General features: G+C 39.1%; 1 protein-coding gene across 2 annotated transcripts in view; it reads left to right on the top strand.

Annotated features, from left to right (window-relative positions):
• The window catches only part of COG5 (component of oligomeric golgi complex 5), a 191,988-nt gene that overhangs the window by 107,338 nt on the left and 64,720 nt on the right, over window positions 1-19,930 (top strand). The window contains exons 8-10 of one of the 2 annotated variants that reach the window (XM_061467418.1): window positions 13,895-14,060; window positions 15,185-15,297; window positions 15,392-15,469. The exons of the other annotated variant lie outside the window; for it this stretch is intronic. Coding sequence (XP_061323402.1) covers window positions 13,895-14,060; window positions 15,185-15,297; window positions 15,392-15,469 — 357 coding nt within the window. The remainder of the gene's footprint in view (window positions 1-13,894; window positions 14,061-15,184; window positions 15,298-15,391; window positions 15,470-19,930) is intronic. 2 annotated transcript variants of the gene reach the window in all.

Raw genomic sequence — 19,930 nt, 5'->3', positions numbered from 1 at the left:
CTAGCATCAAATAAAGTTTTATTAACTCATCTAGTGTCTAAAAAAGACCTTATGCATAGTTGTGTATATCTTCTAATACCTTTACTTGTTCTTAGTCCATGTGGCTTTATTTACTGGTATAGAGCTAGAAAAATACAATTTTTAGCTGACATTCTCAGCTGTCATGTATTGTTTAGTCCTTGTGTGAGCTGTTACAAACGTGTACATGTGTTTTAATGGATCCGTTCATTCAGAGGTAGTACTAAGTTGCAACATTTAATCAGATTAGTTCTTTGTATTCATGATAAATCAATAAACATCTCTTTTGATCATGTACATTACCCAACTTTCAAGCCAGAAGGAAAGCAAGTACCAAGAATGAGAAACCTTTATGCATCTTCCAGAAAGTCCCTGTGCCAAGTTTCACATTTACTGCACATTGTTTCCAGGTGTGCATAGCAAAAATGCTGTTGCTGTTCCCTGCTGTTTTGTATTTTCTGTTTTGAGCTGAGGGATCAGTGTTTTCAGCAAAAATTTACCTGAGTTTGATCTGTCCCTCTACATCAACTAACTCTATAATCTGCATTACTAGAATTCCTTACAGTTCGTGTTGCTGTTATCCCTATACCACCTTTGTGACAAAGGTGAAGTGCCATTATCTGTGATTTGCAGGTGAAGAGCAGAGGCCCAGAGAGAAAGGGATCATGCACCAAATGTATAATGCTCCAAGGTGTTGGCACACACAGTAAGGGTTGTGGCAGTGGGGAGTGTGGTGTGGGGCTACAAGAATGGGGTTCGCAATGCCGTTTTAGTCATGTAGGTTCTGCACTCAGTGAATTAAGCACCTAAGAATGAGATTTGCATCAGAGAGTGTCAGTGTGTAAAAGCTGAACCTTGGCACTCTTTTGCAGCTCTTATAGGGGTGGTTTTGCTAGGATTCACCAGCTGTTACTTACCGAGTGTAAGTAGCTGGGATTTCCTTGTAGGCATGGGTGACTGCTTGTTTAACTACACAAGTGTTGAAAAAAATTATAAAGGTGCTGGTGAAGAAGTGTTAAAACAGTTCTTCAGGAAGTGGGAATGAAGATCAAGGTCATCCTAAGCCTGAAGGGCTTTGTCCTGTATCTCATTTGGGAGTGAGCAGCCCTTGAGCACCAGGCAGAGCTTGGGTGGTTACTTGCTGCTGTGACTGCCAAGGGCATGTCTCTAGATGATCTTTGACAGCCTTGTAAAAAACAAGACAAATCATTTGTGCTTAGAGGTTGGTCTACTTAATAAATATGGTACAGACTGAAAGAATGTGATATTCTTGTGTCATAGGGAAGAATAACTGTAGTCCAGTGTGGACAGTGTATTTAGGAAATTCTAATTTCAGCTGATCTTGTTAATTTAAGCCTCAGTAACTTGCTAAAAATCACATCGTAAACTGGTGAGTCTGAACTCTAGTCAGTGGATTATTTCTCCCCATAATTTAAAAGCAGATTTAAGCCATTGGAGGAAGTGCTGCTTCACATACTGTTCATTAACTGTGCTGCTATTGCTTCTTACCCAAGAATTTGCATGTTCGAAGCTAATTTTAAAAATAAAATTGCCCGTACTTTGGTGACTTAAGCCTGCAAAGGGGAAGGGATAGCAAACAGCATCTTTCAGTATTGCTTCTTTTCTGCTGCTGCTCTGGCTGTAATGCAGAGGCAATTTGGTTGGGCCTTTTTTTGTCTCCCCTTTTTTTTTGCTACTCAAAGATTGGGTTTTTTTAAATAGAAATAGAGAAGGCAGAAGCAGTGATTGCTGCAGGGAAGTACTATGGAAACCTGTCACGACAACAGTTTCAAGTGAAAGTGAATCTTCAGCTGTTTAAAAAGTGACAGTATTTGTCAGATTCTAGTGTCTCCTCTAGAGGCAGAGTTGGAGAGGAAGGAAATACAGAGAGAGGTGTGGAAGAGAAAATACATATTCTTGCTTTTCACTTGGGGAATATGCATTTCTGGGCTCAGCCTTGCAGTCATGTATCTTGCAATGGACTTATTATCCAAGAGCTAAAATTGCCTAATTATTTGACATGTCCTAATGTTGTGCAAGCACTATTGTCCTTTATGGTTGATGAGACACATTTGCTGTAAAATCTAGCTTGTGTTTCCAAGTGCTTCTTTTTAAACAAAACATGGGTGGACTCTTCCGTTCTTGGAAGGAATTATTCGCTGAATTCAGCTGAAAACTAGTTACTGTTGGTGCATACAGCGATAGTTAAATAAATATACTTTTAGCATACATGTCAGCTGTGGGTGATTGTCCATATTTTCCAGGTGGAAAATGCGAAGCATGATGTGAATGTGTTAGATCCCCAGTCACTTTGTATTTGTTGTCTGTGCCCTTGCTAGAGAAAATACCATCAAATGCATTTTGTTGTTACTGGTAAAGCACACAGAAGATAAAAAATGATGTGAATATGCTACTGCTAGTAATGTTGTGATTGATAGATTCACTTTGGTCTCCTGGTACATCCACAGTGCCTTTTAAAACTTGGTAGCTGTTCCAGCACTATGCCGATGCATGATAGTGTAGATCAGCTAGATATATGTGTGAACATTAATGTTTCTGAATTAAAATAAATGTTTGGAATACCAGTAATTAATCACTAAAATAAAGTGTCCAATGGCAATACCTGGGGATATTCTGAAAATGTGCAGTGAATTCAGATATCAAAGTATTTCATATCCCTGCGGTCACTGAAGTTCCCGGCATATTTTGTAATGTCTGTTGGTCATGTTCACTGCTACTAAAGTATTGGAAAGCAGTACCTAGTAAATAGAGGATACATAAAGGAGATACTTTTTTTTAATTCGAAAAACACTGCTTTTCTGAAAGGGTTTTTAAGAAAAAAAGAATAGGAAGTCATGTTGGTGTTGAAATCATTCTAAACTAGCAGTTTAATCTTTTATGCTGTGTAAACATAGGAAAATAGAGGCTTTCTTTTAAAAGTAACAAAAGTTTTAATTTCACACTGACAGTTTTTACTGCTGAGTTATAAACCCTTGAAAATAATGGACATGGTGATAGTCTCTTTTGTCCTGTGAGATGCTGATCTTTCAGATTTTGATGAGTCTATGTGCATTTATTAAAATATGTGTACTGAGTTGTAAACAGATTATGGGATTGTGCAGAATTTGCTTTCAGCTGTGATGCAGAAAGCTTTGTATCACTTTGCCATTGTGCACTTGCCCTATATAGAGGAAATTTAGGAAGTTTAATGCAATTGATGTCCAAGTGTGACGCAGTATTTTTGTGGAATTTTTCACAGCTCCTCTCCTGTGTAAATGCTTAATCAAAGTGGATTGACAGATTGTGTGTCTGGGGTTTTTCTTCCTTTTTTTTATTCCTGTAGGTGTTTGTGACTCATAAATGCAGAATTAGACCAAAAATCTGTGACTGGATAATGGAGTATTTGCAAGTACTTTACTGCACTTTTCAGTGCAGCACAGCAAATAGCTTGCATTTTCCGGTGTTTATTTGTAAGGATTTATTATTCTGTCGCCCTCCTAATCCCATCATTTCTGTGCCTGTTTTTATGATAGTGCAAGAAAGTGGTTTATAAATAGTTCCTATAAATGGGTATTCCTGAAAATACATCTAATCTGAACAATATTTTTATGTAACTGTCTTTTATGGTAAAGTAATAGGTGAAAATTGAGAAGTCATTAATGTTTTATATCCCTTCACTTTGCTATGAATCATCACTTAACTGTTTGCCAAAATCTTTACACTCTGTTTAGTGACAATTTAACATGGGAATCAGCTGGATAGTTTTTAAATTCACTCACAGTCCTTTTCTTTGAAGATTCATCTTGATTAATTTGGGCAGTTGCCAACAAAATGTTAAAACTTAATATTCCCGTGTAGATGATGTTCTAAATGCATATTAACTTAGAGCTTGATAATGCTTTAGGAAGAATATGGATAGCTTTACTGGTCCAGAAATTGTAGATATTCAATAAATTCTAAAGAATTACCAGCTATGCATTTTGTTAAGGTAAAAAAAAGAAAAAGTCAGAGCACCTTAGAAAGCTCAGAAACCCCTTTGTGTGTTAGATCTTCCCATTGAGACTAGTTATTTTGAAATATGAAAGGGTTTGGTTTCATACCAATTAGTAAATGTCATTTGTGATCACTAAAAATTATTCCTCGTAGAATGCCCATCATGAAAACACAGGAATGTTTAATAACATTGAGTTCAGCTTTTTTACAGACAGAAATGATTTTAAATTAGAGGCTGCTGCATAGTCCTCTGTGTTCTGATTATCCATCTGTTTAGGTGGATTCTCTGGTCTGGAAAGATGTCAGCCATTATATCTTGGACAGCTCTGACCACTGTGAGAAACTGATACTGCACCGAGACTAGATAATACCTGTAAGGGCATGAAGATATCTAATACTAATGCTTTTAAGATAATTAATGCAAATATGATAATTGATTCATCCATTTATATGCAGAGAGGCATGGGCCACTGCTATGAACAGCTCAACTGTGAAAGGCTTTGTAAATAAAACATGCTGAAGGGGGAGAATGGAGGAGACTGAGGACAGTATGTGTCAATGTGGAAACTAGAAAATGAGTTTAGGAGTTGAAGGTAGCTCCAAAGAGAAAGATATGAATGGAAGGAGCTGTTATGAGAACAAGACTACAGAAGGACTGGAGGGTGGAATGGGAAATGGATAAGGTGGAGCTGTGAAATAAGGAAGTGGTGTTTGCCTTGCTACAGATCAAGCAAGGCAGGCTAAGATTAGATCTCATTGAAAATAGTTGAGGTAGGATTCGAATGAGAACCATAGAGGTTTTTCTTTTAGCAGATGTTACAGTGGTTTAATTACATGGGTCTAGTCTAGAATGAGCTGAATCAAAACTGCAATAAGGTAGTCTTCTTTCAAAATCCTTGTCCATTCAAGTGTTTTATACCAAATTGATTAAAGTGATTTCTGATTTGGTTTAAATACTCAAGGTAAACAGCGTGTACGAAATTCTGCTAGGATTCCAGGGATACAACTGAGCAGAGACTGACCCTGTTTTTTTTGGCTGGGTCTCTGTATAATTCATCCATTTTTTTAATTGGTACTTTCATGTATCTGTCTCTCTTCAAACCTAAGACTACACTGAGGTTCTTTCTCTCCAGATAAGACAGTATGTTACTGTTAAATGCCTCTCCCAGACTGTAATTCTATTTGTAGTTTCTACTGTTGACTGTTGATTGTTAACAGGTTCTGAAATAATGCAATTAGGTGGTCCAAGAGAAACATATAACACATTAATAAGCCACATCTGCATAGGGCAGTGAAAAATATGATTGACTAACCATGATGTTTATCGAAACAAGATAGTATAATTCATTTTGCCTTTTTCTCAGGTTAAAAATCTGCTCTTTGTCTTACTCGTCTCTGAAAAAATGGGTGTTTTTTCGTGTTCTTGATCTGTTTACTCAGTGCCACATGAAATTCCACATTATCGCAGGTTTAGAGATGTTCTTGTGGTAACAAAAGGTGTAAAGCTTTTTGTTGGCTTGAAATTGTATACAGAACTGAACAGTATGTTGCATTAGAAAGGAGAAATCTTGCATCAAAATGCTGTAGTTCCTAGGTGGTGAATGATGTCCTCTGTGTGTAACAAGTTATGCGCTTAGCTGCTTATTCTTCTCTGCTTTTATCTCCCTTCTTTTCTTCTGCAGGTATTGGCCCAAATAAGTTCTTACTTGTGTGAAGGTTTTAAAATGTTTTACTGGCAGATAGATGAAATGAGGGGTGGGGACTGGCTTTTTTCAGTAGCAGAACGGGATCCCAGATGCATATGCAAGCTGCAGGAAAAGCTAGGTACAGTATTTCTTTTCATTTTGATGACTTAAGATATTTTTTTCTTTGTAGTAAAGTTCTTGTATAATATAATGTTGCCCATTTATTTTTAAAGAGACTACCCATTTATTTTTAAAAACACAAGAAATATATATTTTTCTTTAAATGTAGTATCTGTAACAGAAATAGGTCAGTCTTGTCATGCTTCTCCCAGTGGACAAATTTACAAGAGGGCTTGGAAGGCTTATCTTACTGTCAGGGGGTGGGTAACACTGCCAGCACTGAAGACATTTTGTTAGGTGTTTGTATAGACACTTGCTCTCTTTCGGTCTGGCCTTAGTGAAACTCAGTGGAAATGACTGCATGAGTCCATTGTTAGATTTTCCTGGAACTGTAAGCAGATCTAGGAAGGGAAAATGTAGCAGGAGAAGGATGTCTTCTGGCTCATTTGAACTACCCTATCTCTGCCTTGCAAGGCCCTGAGCAGCCTCATCTGGTAGACCCTCCTTTGAACAGGGAGGTAGATTAGGTGATCTCCAGCAGTTCTTGCCAACCTCAACTGTTCTGTGATTCTGTGATTCTTAACCAAGTTATCTGCAGAGCTGAAGTTTCCTTTAGATGAGTGATCAAGGAATTTGAACTTTGTATTAAGAAAAAAATATGTTCTGAAATGTGATCCAGCGTGAACCTGACATTGATGGAGGTCTGTCTGTAGCTGAATATGAAAATAACTGAAAAGAATTTAAAATAAAGTAACTTTTTAAAGTTCATTCCTTTTAAGTATTTAAGGGCACTTTGGAGCTGTTGACAGGAGGTGCACAGATTTCAGAAATGAGAAACTGTCACTCGCATAGGTAATGATTATCTTGTTGCAAAGACTAGCAAGAGAACAAGAAAACCCAGATGGCTTTTGGTAGCTATTTAAATCATTCAGAGTATACCATTTAAAGGATATTTTTTCTGAACTTGAAGGTTTCTTATAGAAAGAAATTATAGAAGAATATTGTAATCCTCCAGTAGCTGATTCCTAATCTTAATTGTTAAGACTGAGTTAAAAGCAAAACCTGACATTTCTGTTTTGTAATGGCTTTGTTCAACCAGTTATCAGAGTGAACACGTACATGATGATGTTGTGAGATGGGAGAAAACATCTGGTCACAAGCTGCTGTCCAAAGATCAGAATTAGTAATGAGATTGTGTCCGTATACTTTTGTGCTTCAGTAACAGGACTTGAGTCAGCAGATGTAAGTCAAGGTTGCACAAGGGAGGTTTTAAAACCTTCCCCTTTACTCTGACCTTCATCATAAAGTAGTAGCTGTGTTCTTAATAGAGAAGCCACATTTTCAGATTAACTGGCCAACTGGTTCTTTATTGATGAGGGCTTTAGAGGTTGGTGAAATTGTGTAAGACGTAAGAGAAGCATTTTAAGAAGCTTGATTTGGCTTAGATGCCCCTATTTCCATGTTGCCTATTAGTTTTTATCATTTTGTATGATTTCTACTCTGCATTTGTACTCTTTGTACACTCAAATGCAGCACTGTAGGATAAAATTTGTGATTGTTATGGCCTACCTGATCTGTTCTCAAGGTGCCAGATACTTTCTTTGAAATTGCTGTCACGTTGATAGCCTAAGGCTTGGTAAACTTTGGAATATTGCTTGATGTTTCATGAGATAATTCTTTACAACAGTTCCTGATGCCTTTCTGTTCCATTAGCTCTTAGCCATCTGTTGCTTTGATTACACTATTATAGAGAATAAGTGTTTTGGCAAGCTGTTTAGCTGTGTTGAGAAATCTTGCTTCTTTGCTTTCTAGTATTTTATTGCTGCTTTTTTTTCCTCTTCCCCCCCCCCCCCCCCCCCCCCCTTGTAGTGCAATACTTCTTGTTATTTACTTCCTGTTATTCTAAGAAAGAAAAGTCTGACCTAGTTTGAGGACATGAGCAGTTTTATGGCTGTGTTTTAAGACTGTTTTCCTTTCCTGTGGAAGTCCTTCTACCAAACGAAGCTGCTTATTCCAAATACGGGCTCACAGAAGGTAGACATGATAACCTAACCATATTTGAATGTTTTGCTTTGGGATTCTTGCCTCTTAGAGATTAAAATGTGCTTTTCTGGGGTCTAGCCAACACTTTATGTCAGTATTACCTTCTACAGAAAATTGAACATCTTAACCTCTCACTCCTCTCAAGACTGCAAATGTCAAAACAGGAAGAACTGAAAAATCATTAGAAAGAAGTCTGTATTCTCTGGCTTTACATTGTCAACCTGACCGTTTTGTGTATTGCTCAGATTTTAAAGATGAACAGTGTAAAAGACAGATGGAGTGATAATGAACATAGAGACATGCTTCCCTAAGCAGGTTCATTTTTAGGAGTTGTACCAATTAATTTTTTTAAGACATGGACTTTTGGAAATGAAATAAAATACTGTTTTTAGACTGCAGCTGAATTTCATCGGCATTTAATTTTTACTTTTAGCTTTTCATTAATTTTTCTTGCTTTTAAAATAGCTGAGCGATACTGCGGAGCAAGAATTCCAACAATTCTCAGTGAATTCTTAATTCTGCTCAATAAGTCATTTTGCGCTGCCTGTGACTGAGGTGGCTGAGTTTCCTTCATTGCTTATCTGCTTGAGCTCATGAAATTGAATTGCAACTTTTCCTTCTCACTTTTTTCACTTTTGGTGTCTGTAAGAAATGACTAAGAACTACTTGTAATTGGTAGCTGCAAGAGCTTACAAACTCTTCCTAAATCACCCCGTCTTCAAGTAATAGTACTTGAAGTAGTAATACTACTTGGGTAGTAATGTTATTTATGGGAAAATTATTTGAAGGAGGCAGTGTTTTGTAATGGTGGCAAGAGGGGAAAGCGGTGGCAAGAGGATTATCAGTCTCACAAGGGGTCTTTTTTTATTTGGATTATTTAACTGACCTTGTAAAGCTGTACTGTGTTAGAAGTTGCAACTGCTATCTCATACAATCAAAATGAGCTGTGTGAAACAAACAGAGAAAAGTAACTGAAATAGTTCTCAATATAGTAAATCTGCTATCAAATTAAAATATTTACTACTTAGTGCCAGTCAAAGATACTTAGAAGTATCATTCTGGAAGCTCTTTTTTGCATCTACTCTGGAAGGGCTGCAAGAGCCCTTTGTATTTCCTGTCAGAATGTACGTTAGTTTACAAGTTTGGTTATTTCAGTGTATATTCTGTTCTAGGGTTATTGAATTTTAATGTTGATTATTTCTGATGGAGAAAGTATTATTCATCGTATTTCTTGCTTGCCACATTGTCAGACCACTCTGTTGAAATGATACCTAGACTTATTAGTAATATTTTCCTTCAGCTGAGCAACATATGTAATTCTTTTCATACTGTGCTCTGCTTTTAGTGCTTGTGTATGGGACACAGTAAATGTTTTACCATATAAGGGGTAAGGATGTGGCAGCACACTGAAATCACAGCTGTTCAGTAATATGTGTGTGTACAAACATAGCGAAAACTTTCTTATTCTAAGTGAGGGACTACTCCACATTTGACTTCTCCGTATGTGGTGCTTCCGAACTGTCACATGAAAGAACATTTACTCAGAAAACTGTTCTGATTATGTGGTTCGGGGCACTTGTGAAATTTAACTGCATGACAGTTAGCAGTTAATTACATTTGTAACACTACTTCTTTATGAAACTAGTTGTAATTGTCACAGGTATCATTGACCATACATATTCTGGGCAATTAGCACATCTTCATTTGAGAGGGAAGTTGATAGGTGAAAACCTTGCAGCATGGGGTCATAGGGGACAGATTGGCATTGAATGAAGGAATGCTGATGTGGAGTTCCCTAAAACAGCACTGTTGAGAAGAAAGGTGCACATGGTGAATCCCATAACCTGAGAAGGTAGAATGTGAGTTTGAAAGCTGTATTTGTATCCAGTTAGTTTTGCCTGTCATCCAGGTTTCCTTTTTGGTTCAGCCTTATGCTAGGAATCTTCCTGTCCCCAAATTAGCTCAGTGTCATCACCACATTCCCTTGTGAGGAGCAGGCTTGCTCATCCAAGCTGTGTTTCTAATGATGAAAAAGAATATTGCTCTTTATTTAACCATGCTTTCAGAAGATTGTTCTGGTAGCACCAGTGGCAATCATAAAAGACTACAGTATAAAATAGTTTCAGTGTTGGCAGTTGACAGAAAAAAAATGACTTGGTTCCATCCTAGGAGATATTTTCAAATGAGAAATATATGTATTTATTTAAGTATCTAATGGTATTTCTATCTAGTCTTCTCAAGGTTATTATCTTTATGGGAAAGGAAGTGATCAAATGGCATTTTGCCCTGCAGAATGACTGTAAATGTCATGCTGGACTGGACAGCATCTTCTTGGTTATTGAGTCTAGTTGCCTGCTCTAGAAAATAACCGCATGATATAACTGTAGAAAAAACAGTCATGTTTAATGAGTGCATGTCACTGACTTTTCTTCTTGTCTGTAGTAGTCTACAGAACCAAATGGGATGGGATAAAATGAATAGAAAATTATATTAGTAAAATGAACAGTTCTCAGTGATAGAGAAAATGAGCAAATGCAGCTCTTCATAGCTGCTGCTGAATGTATCTGTATATTTTCCTAAAATATAAATTGAAACATCTGTGCCTTTTTTCAAGTGGTGGCAAATATCACCCTTCTGACCAAGATATTTAATGTGTTGTCTCATGGAAGCTGAGAAATGTCTACCTTGTGAGAAGCAGAATTGTGTCTTCTTGTCGCTCTAACTGCCCATACATTTTTAAATAGTAAAACCAGCCTACTTTGTGCTTGGTAGTACTTCTAAGCCTTCATTTACTAAACAAGACACTTACAAAGGAGCATAAGATCTTGCGAACATAGATTCTAAGGAGAACACTTAAAAATTGCTAAGTGTAGTTGCCTGCAGTGGCAGGCAACTTAATTATAAAATACTGCTAATAAACTCATTAAATTCCATCTTAAAAATAGTTATATTATTTTCCCTGTTGTTCCTGTTGGATAGATGTTCTGAATATTATTCCCTGATGTGATTCCATTTCCCATTTTAAATGACTTCTGTAGTCAGTTTATTTTTCTTTTGAATACATGCTTTCCATCTGATAAAAAATGTGGCAGTCTTTTGAATCTCAGAAATGTTTAGCTTTAAGCTTTCTCAAATAAAAATTAAATACTAGGGGAAATTCTTATAGATAAAGTCTGTTGATAGTGACAGATTCTGCAGTACTGATTCTCAAAATTTTGTCCGTATTAATGATAAACAGTCCAATTTTGAGATGTGTATGCAAGCCTGAAAATACAGTCATTTGTGTTCTTCCTGCTTTCCAACATTTTCTTTCCGCATAATAATTTTTGTCCCAAGAGATGCTCCATTTTTTTTAACATATTGTCTAAACCTAGAAACTAGCTGTGCATAAAAAATGCAATTCTCTTAGGATTAGTGACATACCAACAATGGACTTTATATAGCCTGTCTGGGGCATATAAAACACACTGTTTTTCAAGGAGAGAAAAATGCTGTATATGAAACAAATAAAAAAGATATTTTATTGTACATCTATATATTGAATATATCTCTAATTCCTGTTGTACAAGATGAATACATGAACTAGAAGCCCTCTGTCAGTGGCCATGTCCACAATTTAAAGCACATAAGAAATAGGCTACCTGCATAGTTTTTGTTCTATTCTGATTTTAACTTTGATACTAAATTTGGAAGATACGTTGAGTGAATAGCAGTTTTCTATAATGTGTTTTGGTTATTCTTAACTATTCCTAAGTTCAAATAGAATTGTTTGACAACTTTTGGCTAAAACCAGTTTCTTTGAAACATAGCTCCGGGTCTTTTTGAGCATGTTTTTGTGTCGTTTTTGACCCGTAGCTTCAGAGTTAGTTTGCTGAACTATGATGTGGGAGCTCTGAGTTTCATCTGCTGCCTGAAATTTTTTGTGCCTACACTGCCTGTTTGTCAGGAAATCAAATACCTAGCCATTGGTTATTCAAGACTGGAGAGTGCCCTGCTCACCTTTTGATGCTGTTCTATTTTTTTGTTAGGTTATATATGATCATTAGTGTCTGACTGAAACCATAGTAGTAAGGTATTGATTTTGTATTACTGACTCTCTGCCTGGTTTTATAATTGGGGAAGTATTCTATAAAAATTAGAACAATTTAAGCAAGAAAGGCTGGTAGATGAGGTGAGTCTTTTATATCTTTGCTTTCCTTCCTTTCAGTTTCATTCTCTTTCTTCTTTCCAGTTTCTTTTCATTATATTCCCCATCCTCTTACCATTTGTATTTTCTTGTTCATTTTGTCCCCAGATTCCCTCCTTTCATTATACTACTCTTCATTTTCTGACATCCCATTAATCTTCCAGTCTTTATGGCTCACTTTCCCACCTCCACAAAAACACCCACAGGATGCTTAGAAATTTTACAGCATACCCATTTGTCAAAAAAAATAAACCTACAAGTCCCAGACTTATAATACTATGATGGTAATGTTCATTAATTCCCACACTGTTTGGAAAAAGAAACTGGTACAGTTAGTATATGGTCTGTAAACCATAATATGCAAACCTAACATTCCTTTGCTTTCCACTAAACCTGGAAACACCTCTTTGGGTTTGGGAAATGAGATGAGATCTGGCTTTTTTTGTTTCAGTTATGGTTCTGATCTTTGCAGAAACCCTATAAAGTGTGACATGAATGTGTAGTTATAGTGCTGTGACCTTTGAAACAGGTTTGAGGAGAATGCGCTGTTCGTCAGTGGATCAGAAATCCTATTGCAGTAGGTGAATGTACCAGTAAGTGAATCATCAGCAGCTGTATTGTAGCTTTACTGCTGTGGTCTCAGTGCAGGTTCCCCACACTTGAAAGGTGGATGAGCATACCCTTTTGCTTTAACTCTGGAGTGTCAGGCTGAAAAAACCTGTGACTTGGGGAAGATGGAGCAGAGTTGCATTGGTCTTGCAGCAGACCTTCCAATAACTACTGCTGTAGGCACCGGCAGGAAGAGTGCAGTGGTGTAAGGTCTCACTGCCAGAGGAGAGTCAAAGCAGGGTATCTAGCGGGATGTGCCTGCGGTCTCAGATGCTTCTGTCCAGTCTAGGTGCCAGGATTTCTGCCAGACCATATTCTTTACTGCTGGCAGAAGTCACTAAGAAAAATGACAAAAGACTGCATCTCTAATGTGTGTATGATCAACTGATCACCCCCTCCACTAATTGCATGTGAATGCAAAATAAAAAAGCAGTATTCAGTGTACCGATGACAGTGCTTAGTTTCCAAAGGCAATAATTTGAGGCTTTTCTCTTGCTAAATAACACCCATGCCAGTGTTTAGTGTTGCTCTGTGGAATTATCATCAGATTTATTCTTAATCAAAGGTCTCTTGAACAATGAACAATGGGACAGTTTTCACTCTCCTATATTTCAGAAAAGCTGTGAACCATGCAGAGATACTTGAGGGTGTTTTGGGTTTGGTTTTGTTGGTTGTAAGCATTAGAAATAGAAATGTAGAAATACAAGCTTAAATTCTGCAGTAGTCAGTGGTAGGGGCATGGCCTGCTTGTCTCTGCTTGTACTTGGTTGGGTTTTTTTTAAGCTTGTATCACATTTAATTAACTGTTTGGCACGTAAATCACAGTACTGTAACAGACCGCATGTGCATGTTTAAACAATATTGCTAACTATACCATAGCTTAATATAGCTGTACTGTAACTAACCTTGGAATTATTGGATCAATCACTGGTATCTCACCCCAGGTTAGATACTGCCAGCGGTGCTTCCAGTTCTTCCTTTTTTTCCATTCTCATTATTCAGAGGATAGTACCAAAGGAAGCTAAGCAAAGCATTGCAAAGCAATCAAAGGAAATCAGTCCTCTCCTTTATCTTCTGTTCTCTGTTGTACTGTAAGGATGCCAGTTATTTAATGTTAAATGAATTAGCAGTCTGAACTTAAAGATGAGCTTGCCCAGTAAAATGATGCCTCATCATGGATAAAAAAACCCTATAGTACAGTTAAAGATAATAATTCAGTTTGAAAATCTTCTTTCTCTAGAATCCTACTCAAGTGGGAACTGCTCTTCAGGTTTTTCATAACCTTGGGACTTTGAAAGATACCATTGCTAATGTGGTGGATGGATACTGCACAGTACTGGAGGAGAACATTAAAAATGCTTTGGATATCAAAGTATTGACCCAACCATCTCAAACTGTTACAAGAGGTATGATACTTGTTTTACAGAGAATGATAACTGGTTTTTTTTTGTGACAGAAGTATAGTATATTGTCAAATGGAAGAAACTCACATATCCAAGCCTGTTATAGGAACATTTCCCTGCTTGGTTTCACCAGTAGAGGATGGAAGTAGTCATGTCTCTGAAATCATCTAATACAAAGCCAAAGTCTGCCTTTTGTTATTGGGCTTAAACGTTTTCCCTTTTCCCCAAGCCCCTCCTTTTTTTCCTGACTTGACCAGAAAATTGTCCTCATTAGTTTACAGCTTTGCAGCATTTTCTTAGCAGTTTGTCATGGAAAGATCAATCCAAATTCTGCTTGCTTTGTGTTGGTGGGAGGATCACAGGTAGACATTATTTGCAAGCAATGGAATAAGCCTGTAACTACATTGTGGTGCTTTTATCAGATGGAAGTAATTTCAAAGTAGTATGTTCAATACAAAGAAATGTTGTAATAATAAACTTAATTTCTCTTTTTGCAGCAAGTTGGGGGTCCAAAGCCATAATCACTAGCATAAAGAAAGAAATACAGCCCCTCTCAAAGAAAGTGATGATTTAGAAGCTGCATCTCCTTCAGCTAGATTATCACTTGTTATAGCAGTTTGCCATGTGTTTCAGTTCTGAGCTGGTAATACATGTATTTTTCACACCTACTGTCTCTGCCATTTCACTTTCTTACTACATTGGGCAACAGTGCTTACTAATGTTACCTTGATGTCTATGTGGAGGTCCGAATTTGTAACGCAGGTAGCAGTGACAAACATTGAATTATCCCCACTGAACTGCAGAGTTTATTTGACTTCTTCCTTAGTTGAATTCTCAGTCAGACAGTTGAAGCCATTCACAAAGCTCTGTTTTGAAGCTATTTTCTTAGAAACATAAAATAGTTTGGGTTGAAAGGGACATCAAAGATCCAGGCAAGGACACCTTCCACAGGACAAGGTTACTCAAAGTCCTGTCCCACGTGCCCTTGAACACACCACCCTCACAGTAAAGAATTTTAATTAAAAAACCCCAACCTTATGTCAGAGTGCACAGATCTGTATTTCTAATAAGCAAATTTTCATATTGGAAAGCTAAAATGTGCTGCTGTGTTTTTAAAAACCATTTAGGTGGCCCTGGTAGAGCTGCTATGCCAACACCTGGGAACACAGCAGCTTTTCGAGCAGCCCTCTGGACAAACATGGAGAAACTCATGGATCAGATCTGTGCTGCTTGCGGACAGGTACTCAGCAGCTTGTTTCTGTTTTTATAGACATGCGGTTTTGCATATGACATATTAGATGTCACTTTTCCTCTCAATAAATTCTTTCTTACAGGTGCAGCATTTGCAGAAAGTATTGACAAAGAAAAGAGATCCTGTGTCACATGTCTGCTTCATAGAGGAAATAGTTAAGGTAAAGTTTTAATGTAGCTGGATATGTTTTAGTAGTTCTGTTAAGGAAAATGAGAAGAGAGAATGCTTTTGTTTACAGTTTTACAGTTCCATAAAAATTATGTTATTAAACTAATGAGAAAGTGTTGCAAGTCAAACTAATATCTAAAGCTATGTTTATGGTCTGTGGGTTACATCTGTAGGGTGTAAACACGTTCTTTTTATAATAATTTCTTTTGTTAAAGGGAACTGATAAGACACCACTGTCAGTTTTTATTACTGATCATTAATGTCATTCCATAAAATACCATGTGATGTGAGTAATTAATTAATTCTGTTAGTTTGCATAGGAGAACGTGTCTTCATCTACACTTTCAGCCATTTGTTTCTCTACTTCTTGGCAATTTCTTCCTTGAAAAATAATAGTGGCTGTTCTTTTGAATACCTATTCTTTTCCATTCAGCTGCATTGTTTTCTGTTCATATTTGGAATAAATTGATTAATGGTTTCACTCAATGTTAGGAACAGAATTACTGGAGCTATCACATCTACCTTAGTAGATGAAAAACAGAAGATGTGTTTATGCAGACGTCTCCTTTTCAAAGTATATGGCTGGATTTTTAATTTACATCAATTTAATTTTTGAAATATATTGTAGAAACTCTTCATATGCAAAGGTGGTCTTCTGTCGTGGTTTAAACCCAGCCAGCCAGCTCGTTCACTCACTTTTCCTCCCTTTTTCTTTCCTTCGCACCCTTCCCCCACCCCCACCCCCACCCTTCCCTGCTCCTGGAGGGATGGGGAGGAGAATCGAAAGAATGCAACTCCCATGGGTTGAGACAAGAACATTCCAGCAGCCAATATACAACACAAATCACCAATGCTAGCACCAACGACAGCAATAAGAGAAAATAACAAGGGAAGAGAATATGATACCACCCGCCAAAAAACGAGTCCAACCTAGAAGACCCCATGTCCTTCTGGGTAACTCCCAGTTACCCCCCTGGGAATGACGTGCTGTGGTATGGAATACCTCTTTGGCTAGCTTGGGTCAGGCGCCCCGTCTCTGCTTCCTCCCGGCTTCCCCTCCTCCCTGGCAGAGCATGAGCCTTACAAAGTCCTTGGCCAGGGTAAACATCACTTAGCAACAACCGAAAATATCGGTGTTATCAGCACTGTTCTCAGGCTGGAAGTCAAAACACAGCATTGTACCAGCTACCAAGAAGGAAAAAAATTGACTGCTACTGCTAAACCCAGAACATCTTCTTAACACTGAAAGAAAATAATGAAGGTTAAATACAGCATTTGAGTTTGTCTGTTAAACCGTTCTCTAAAAGATGTTGCACAGAACATCACTTTTTTTGTGCTCACCACCCGCCAACCAATACCCAGCCCAACCTGCGCAGTGATCTAGCCCTTCCGGGTAACTGCCTCCAGTTTATATAGTGGGCATGACGTGCTGTGGTATGGAATACCTCTTGGGCTAGTTTGGGTCAGGTGTCCTGTCTCTGCTTCCTCTTGGCTTCCCCTCCTCCCTGGCAGAGCATGAGACTCAGAAAGTCCTTGGTCAGAGTAAACATTACTGAGCAACAACTAAAAACATCAGTATTATCAGTGCTGTTCCCATGCTGAAAATCAAAACCACAGCACTGCACCAGCTAGTAAGAAGGAGAAAAATAACGGCTACTGCTGAACCCAGACCAGTATCCACCCCTTACCATTCACGTCATGCTCAGATCCCACATTTTCAATATACCATCACTCTTGTCTCACATATATATATATATATATATATATATATATATATATATACACACATACACACACACACACAAAGAAGTCTATTCGGTCCATGATGTCGGGCTTCATCTCTTGTAACTGTCTTTCAGAGCAGGAGAGGCTATGTGCAGTGTTGGATTGTTGCCTGCTGATGATACCGCAGAACTTGTCTGGTTTCATCAAAGTTCGTTCTTTGTTGGGATGATGGTCAGAGGGAAGTCAGGGCCAGTCACTGGTGACCTGAAGACGTCCAGTTGGTGGGCTATAAAAGTGCTATATAGCAAGCAACAGCATACAGTTGAGTTCATTGGCTGTTTTCCCCTAAAATCAAATCCTGTTAAGGTATTCATGGGACTTCCCCGTCTTCCCGCATTACCCACCAGGTACATCCGGGTCCCTGAGTAAAAGCAATCCCATGAGTGGGTTTGCCTTTACCTGAAGCAGGAATAACCCAGACTGTCTTCCCCAGCAAATTCTTTATGTGCACCACAGGAACTTTATCCCCTTCTACAGTATGTAAAAGTTCTGACTGGGCTGGGCCAGATCCTCTGGTCTTGACCAACCAGGTGGCTTTTGGTAAATGTGTATCCCAATGTTTGAAAGTCCCACTACCCATTCCTCTCAGTATAGTTTTTAACAGCCCATTGTACCGTTCGATATTTCCAGAGGCTGGTGCATGGTAGGGGATGTGATATACCCACTCAATGCCATGCTCTTTGGCCCAAGTGTCTATAAGGCTGTTCTGGAAATGAGTCCCATTGTCTGACTCAGTTCTCTCTGGGGTGCCGTGTTGCCACAAAATCTGTTTCTCAAGGCCCAGGATAGTGTTCTGGGCAGTGGCATGGGGCACAGCATATGTTTCCAGCTATCCGGTGGTTAATTCCACCATGGCAAGCACATAGTGCTTGCCTTGGCGGGTTAGTGGGAGTGTGATATAGTCAGTCTGCCAGGCCTCCCCGTATTTACGCTTCAGCCATCATCCTCCATACCAAAGAGGCTTTAACCGTTTGGCTTGTTTAATTGCAGCACGTGTTTCACACTCATGAATAACCTGGGCAATAGTGTCCATTGTTAAATCCACCCCTTGATCATGAGCCCATCTATATGTTGCATCTCTGCCCTGATGGCCTGAAGTGTCACTTGTTAGTTTTTCTGGTGTTCCTCAGTGGCCCGACTCTTGGGTACGTGAACATGTACACGGCGTGCCTTCACCACCAGGTTCTGCACCCGGGCAGCGGTATCTTGCCACAGTGCAGCAGCCCAGATGGGTTTACCTCTGCGTTGTCAATTGCTCTGCTTCCATTGCTGCAGGTCGTTGCCCACAGGGCATTTGCCACCATCCATGAGTCAGTATAGAGATGAAGTACCAGCCACTTTTCTCATTCAGCAATGTCCAGGGCCAGCTGGATGGCTTTCACCTCGGCAAACTGACTCGATTCACCCCTCCTTCAGCAGTTTCTGCAACTTGTTGTCAGGGACTCCATACAGCTGCCTTCCATCTCCGATGCTTTCCCACAACACGGCAAGAGCCATCAGTAAACAAGGCATACTGCTTTTCACTTTCTGACAGTTTATTATATGGTGGGGCCTCTTCAGCACGCACCACCTCCTCCTCTGGTGACATTCCGAAATCTTTGCCCTCTGGCCAGTCCATGATGACTTCTAGAATGCCTGGATGACTGGAATTTCCTATTTGAGCTCATTGTGTAATTAGTGCAGCCCACTTACTCCAGGTAGCATCGGTTGTATGGTGTGTAGAGGAGACCCTGCCTTTGAACATCCAGCCCAGCACAGGCAACCGGAGTGCCAGGAGGAGCTGTGCTTCAGTGCCAATCACTTCCGAAGCAGCTCGAACTCCTTCATAGGCTGCCAGTATCTCTTTCTCAGTTGGGGTATAGCTGGCCTCAGATCCTTTGTATCCCTGACTCCAAAAGCCGAGGGGTCGACCTCGAGTCTCCCCTGGAGCTTTCTGCCAGAGGCTCCAGGTAGGACCGTTCTCCCCAGCTGCAGTGTACAGCACATTTTTTACATCTGGCCCGGTCCAGACTGGTCCAAGGGCTACTGCGTGAACTATCTCGCGTTTAATTTGCTCAAAGGCTTGTTGCTGCTCAGGGCCCCATTTAAAATCATTCTTCTTCCGGGTCACATGATAGAGAGGGCTTACAATCGAACTGTAATTTGGGATGTGGATACTCCAGAACCCCACTGCGCCCAAGAAAGCTTGCGTTTCTTTCTTGTTAGTTGGTGGAGACATTGCTGTTATCTTGTTGATCACATCTGTGGGGATCTGTCTACGTCCATCTTGCCATTTTATTCCCCAAAATTGAATCTCCTGTGCAGGTCCCTTGACCTTACTCCGTTTTATGGCAAAACCGGCTTTCAGCAGGATTTGGATTATTTTCCTCCCTTTCTCAAAGACATCTTCTGCTGTATCACCCCACATAATAATGTCATCAATGTATTGCAGGTGTTCTGGAGCTTGCCCCTGTTCCAGTGCAGTCTGGATCAGTCCATGGCAAATGGTAGGGCTGTGTTTCCACCCCTGGGGCAGTCGGTTCCAAGTGAACTGGACACCTCTCCAAGTAAAAGCAAACTGTGGCCTGCACTCTGCTGCCAAAGGAATGGAGAAAAATGCATTGGCAATATCAATCGTGGCATACCACTTGGCTGCCTTTGACTCTAGTTCATACTGAAGTTCTAGCAT

This window comes from Pezoporus flaviventris, unplaced genomic scaffold, assembly GCF_033815535.1.
Source record: "Pezoporus flaviventris isolate CSIRO_AGI_PZ_B2104156 unplaced genomic scaffold, CSIRO_AGI_Pfla_v1 ptg000045l, whole genome shotgun sequence".
Taxonomy (NCBI): Eukaryota; Metazoa; Chordata; class Aves; order Psittaciformes; family Psittacidae; genus Pezoporus; species Pezoporus flaviventris.
Note: the sequence above shows the minus strand (reverse complement) of the source record. Positions and strands in the feature narration are given on the sequence as shown.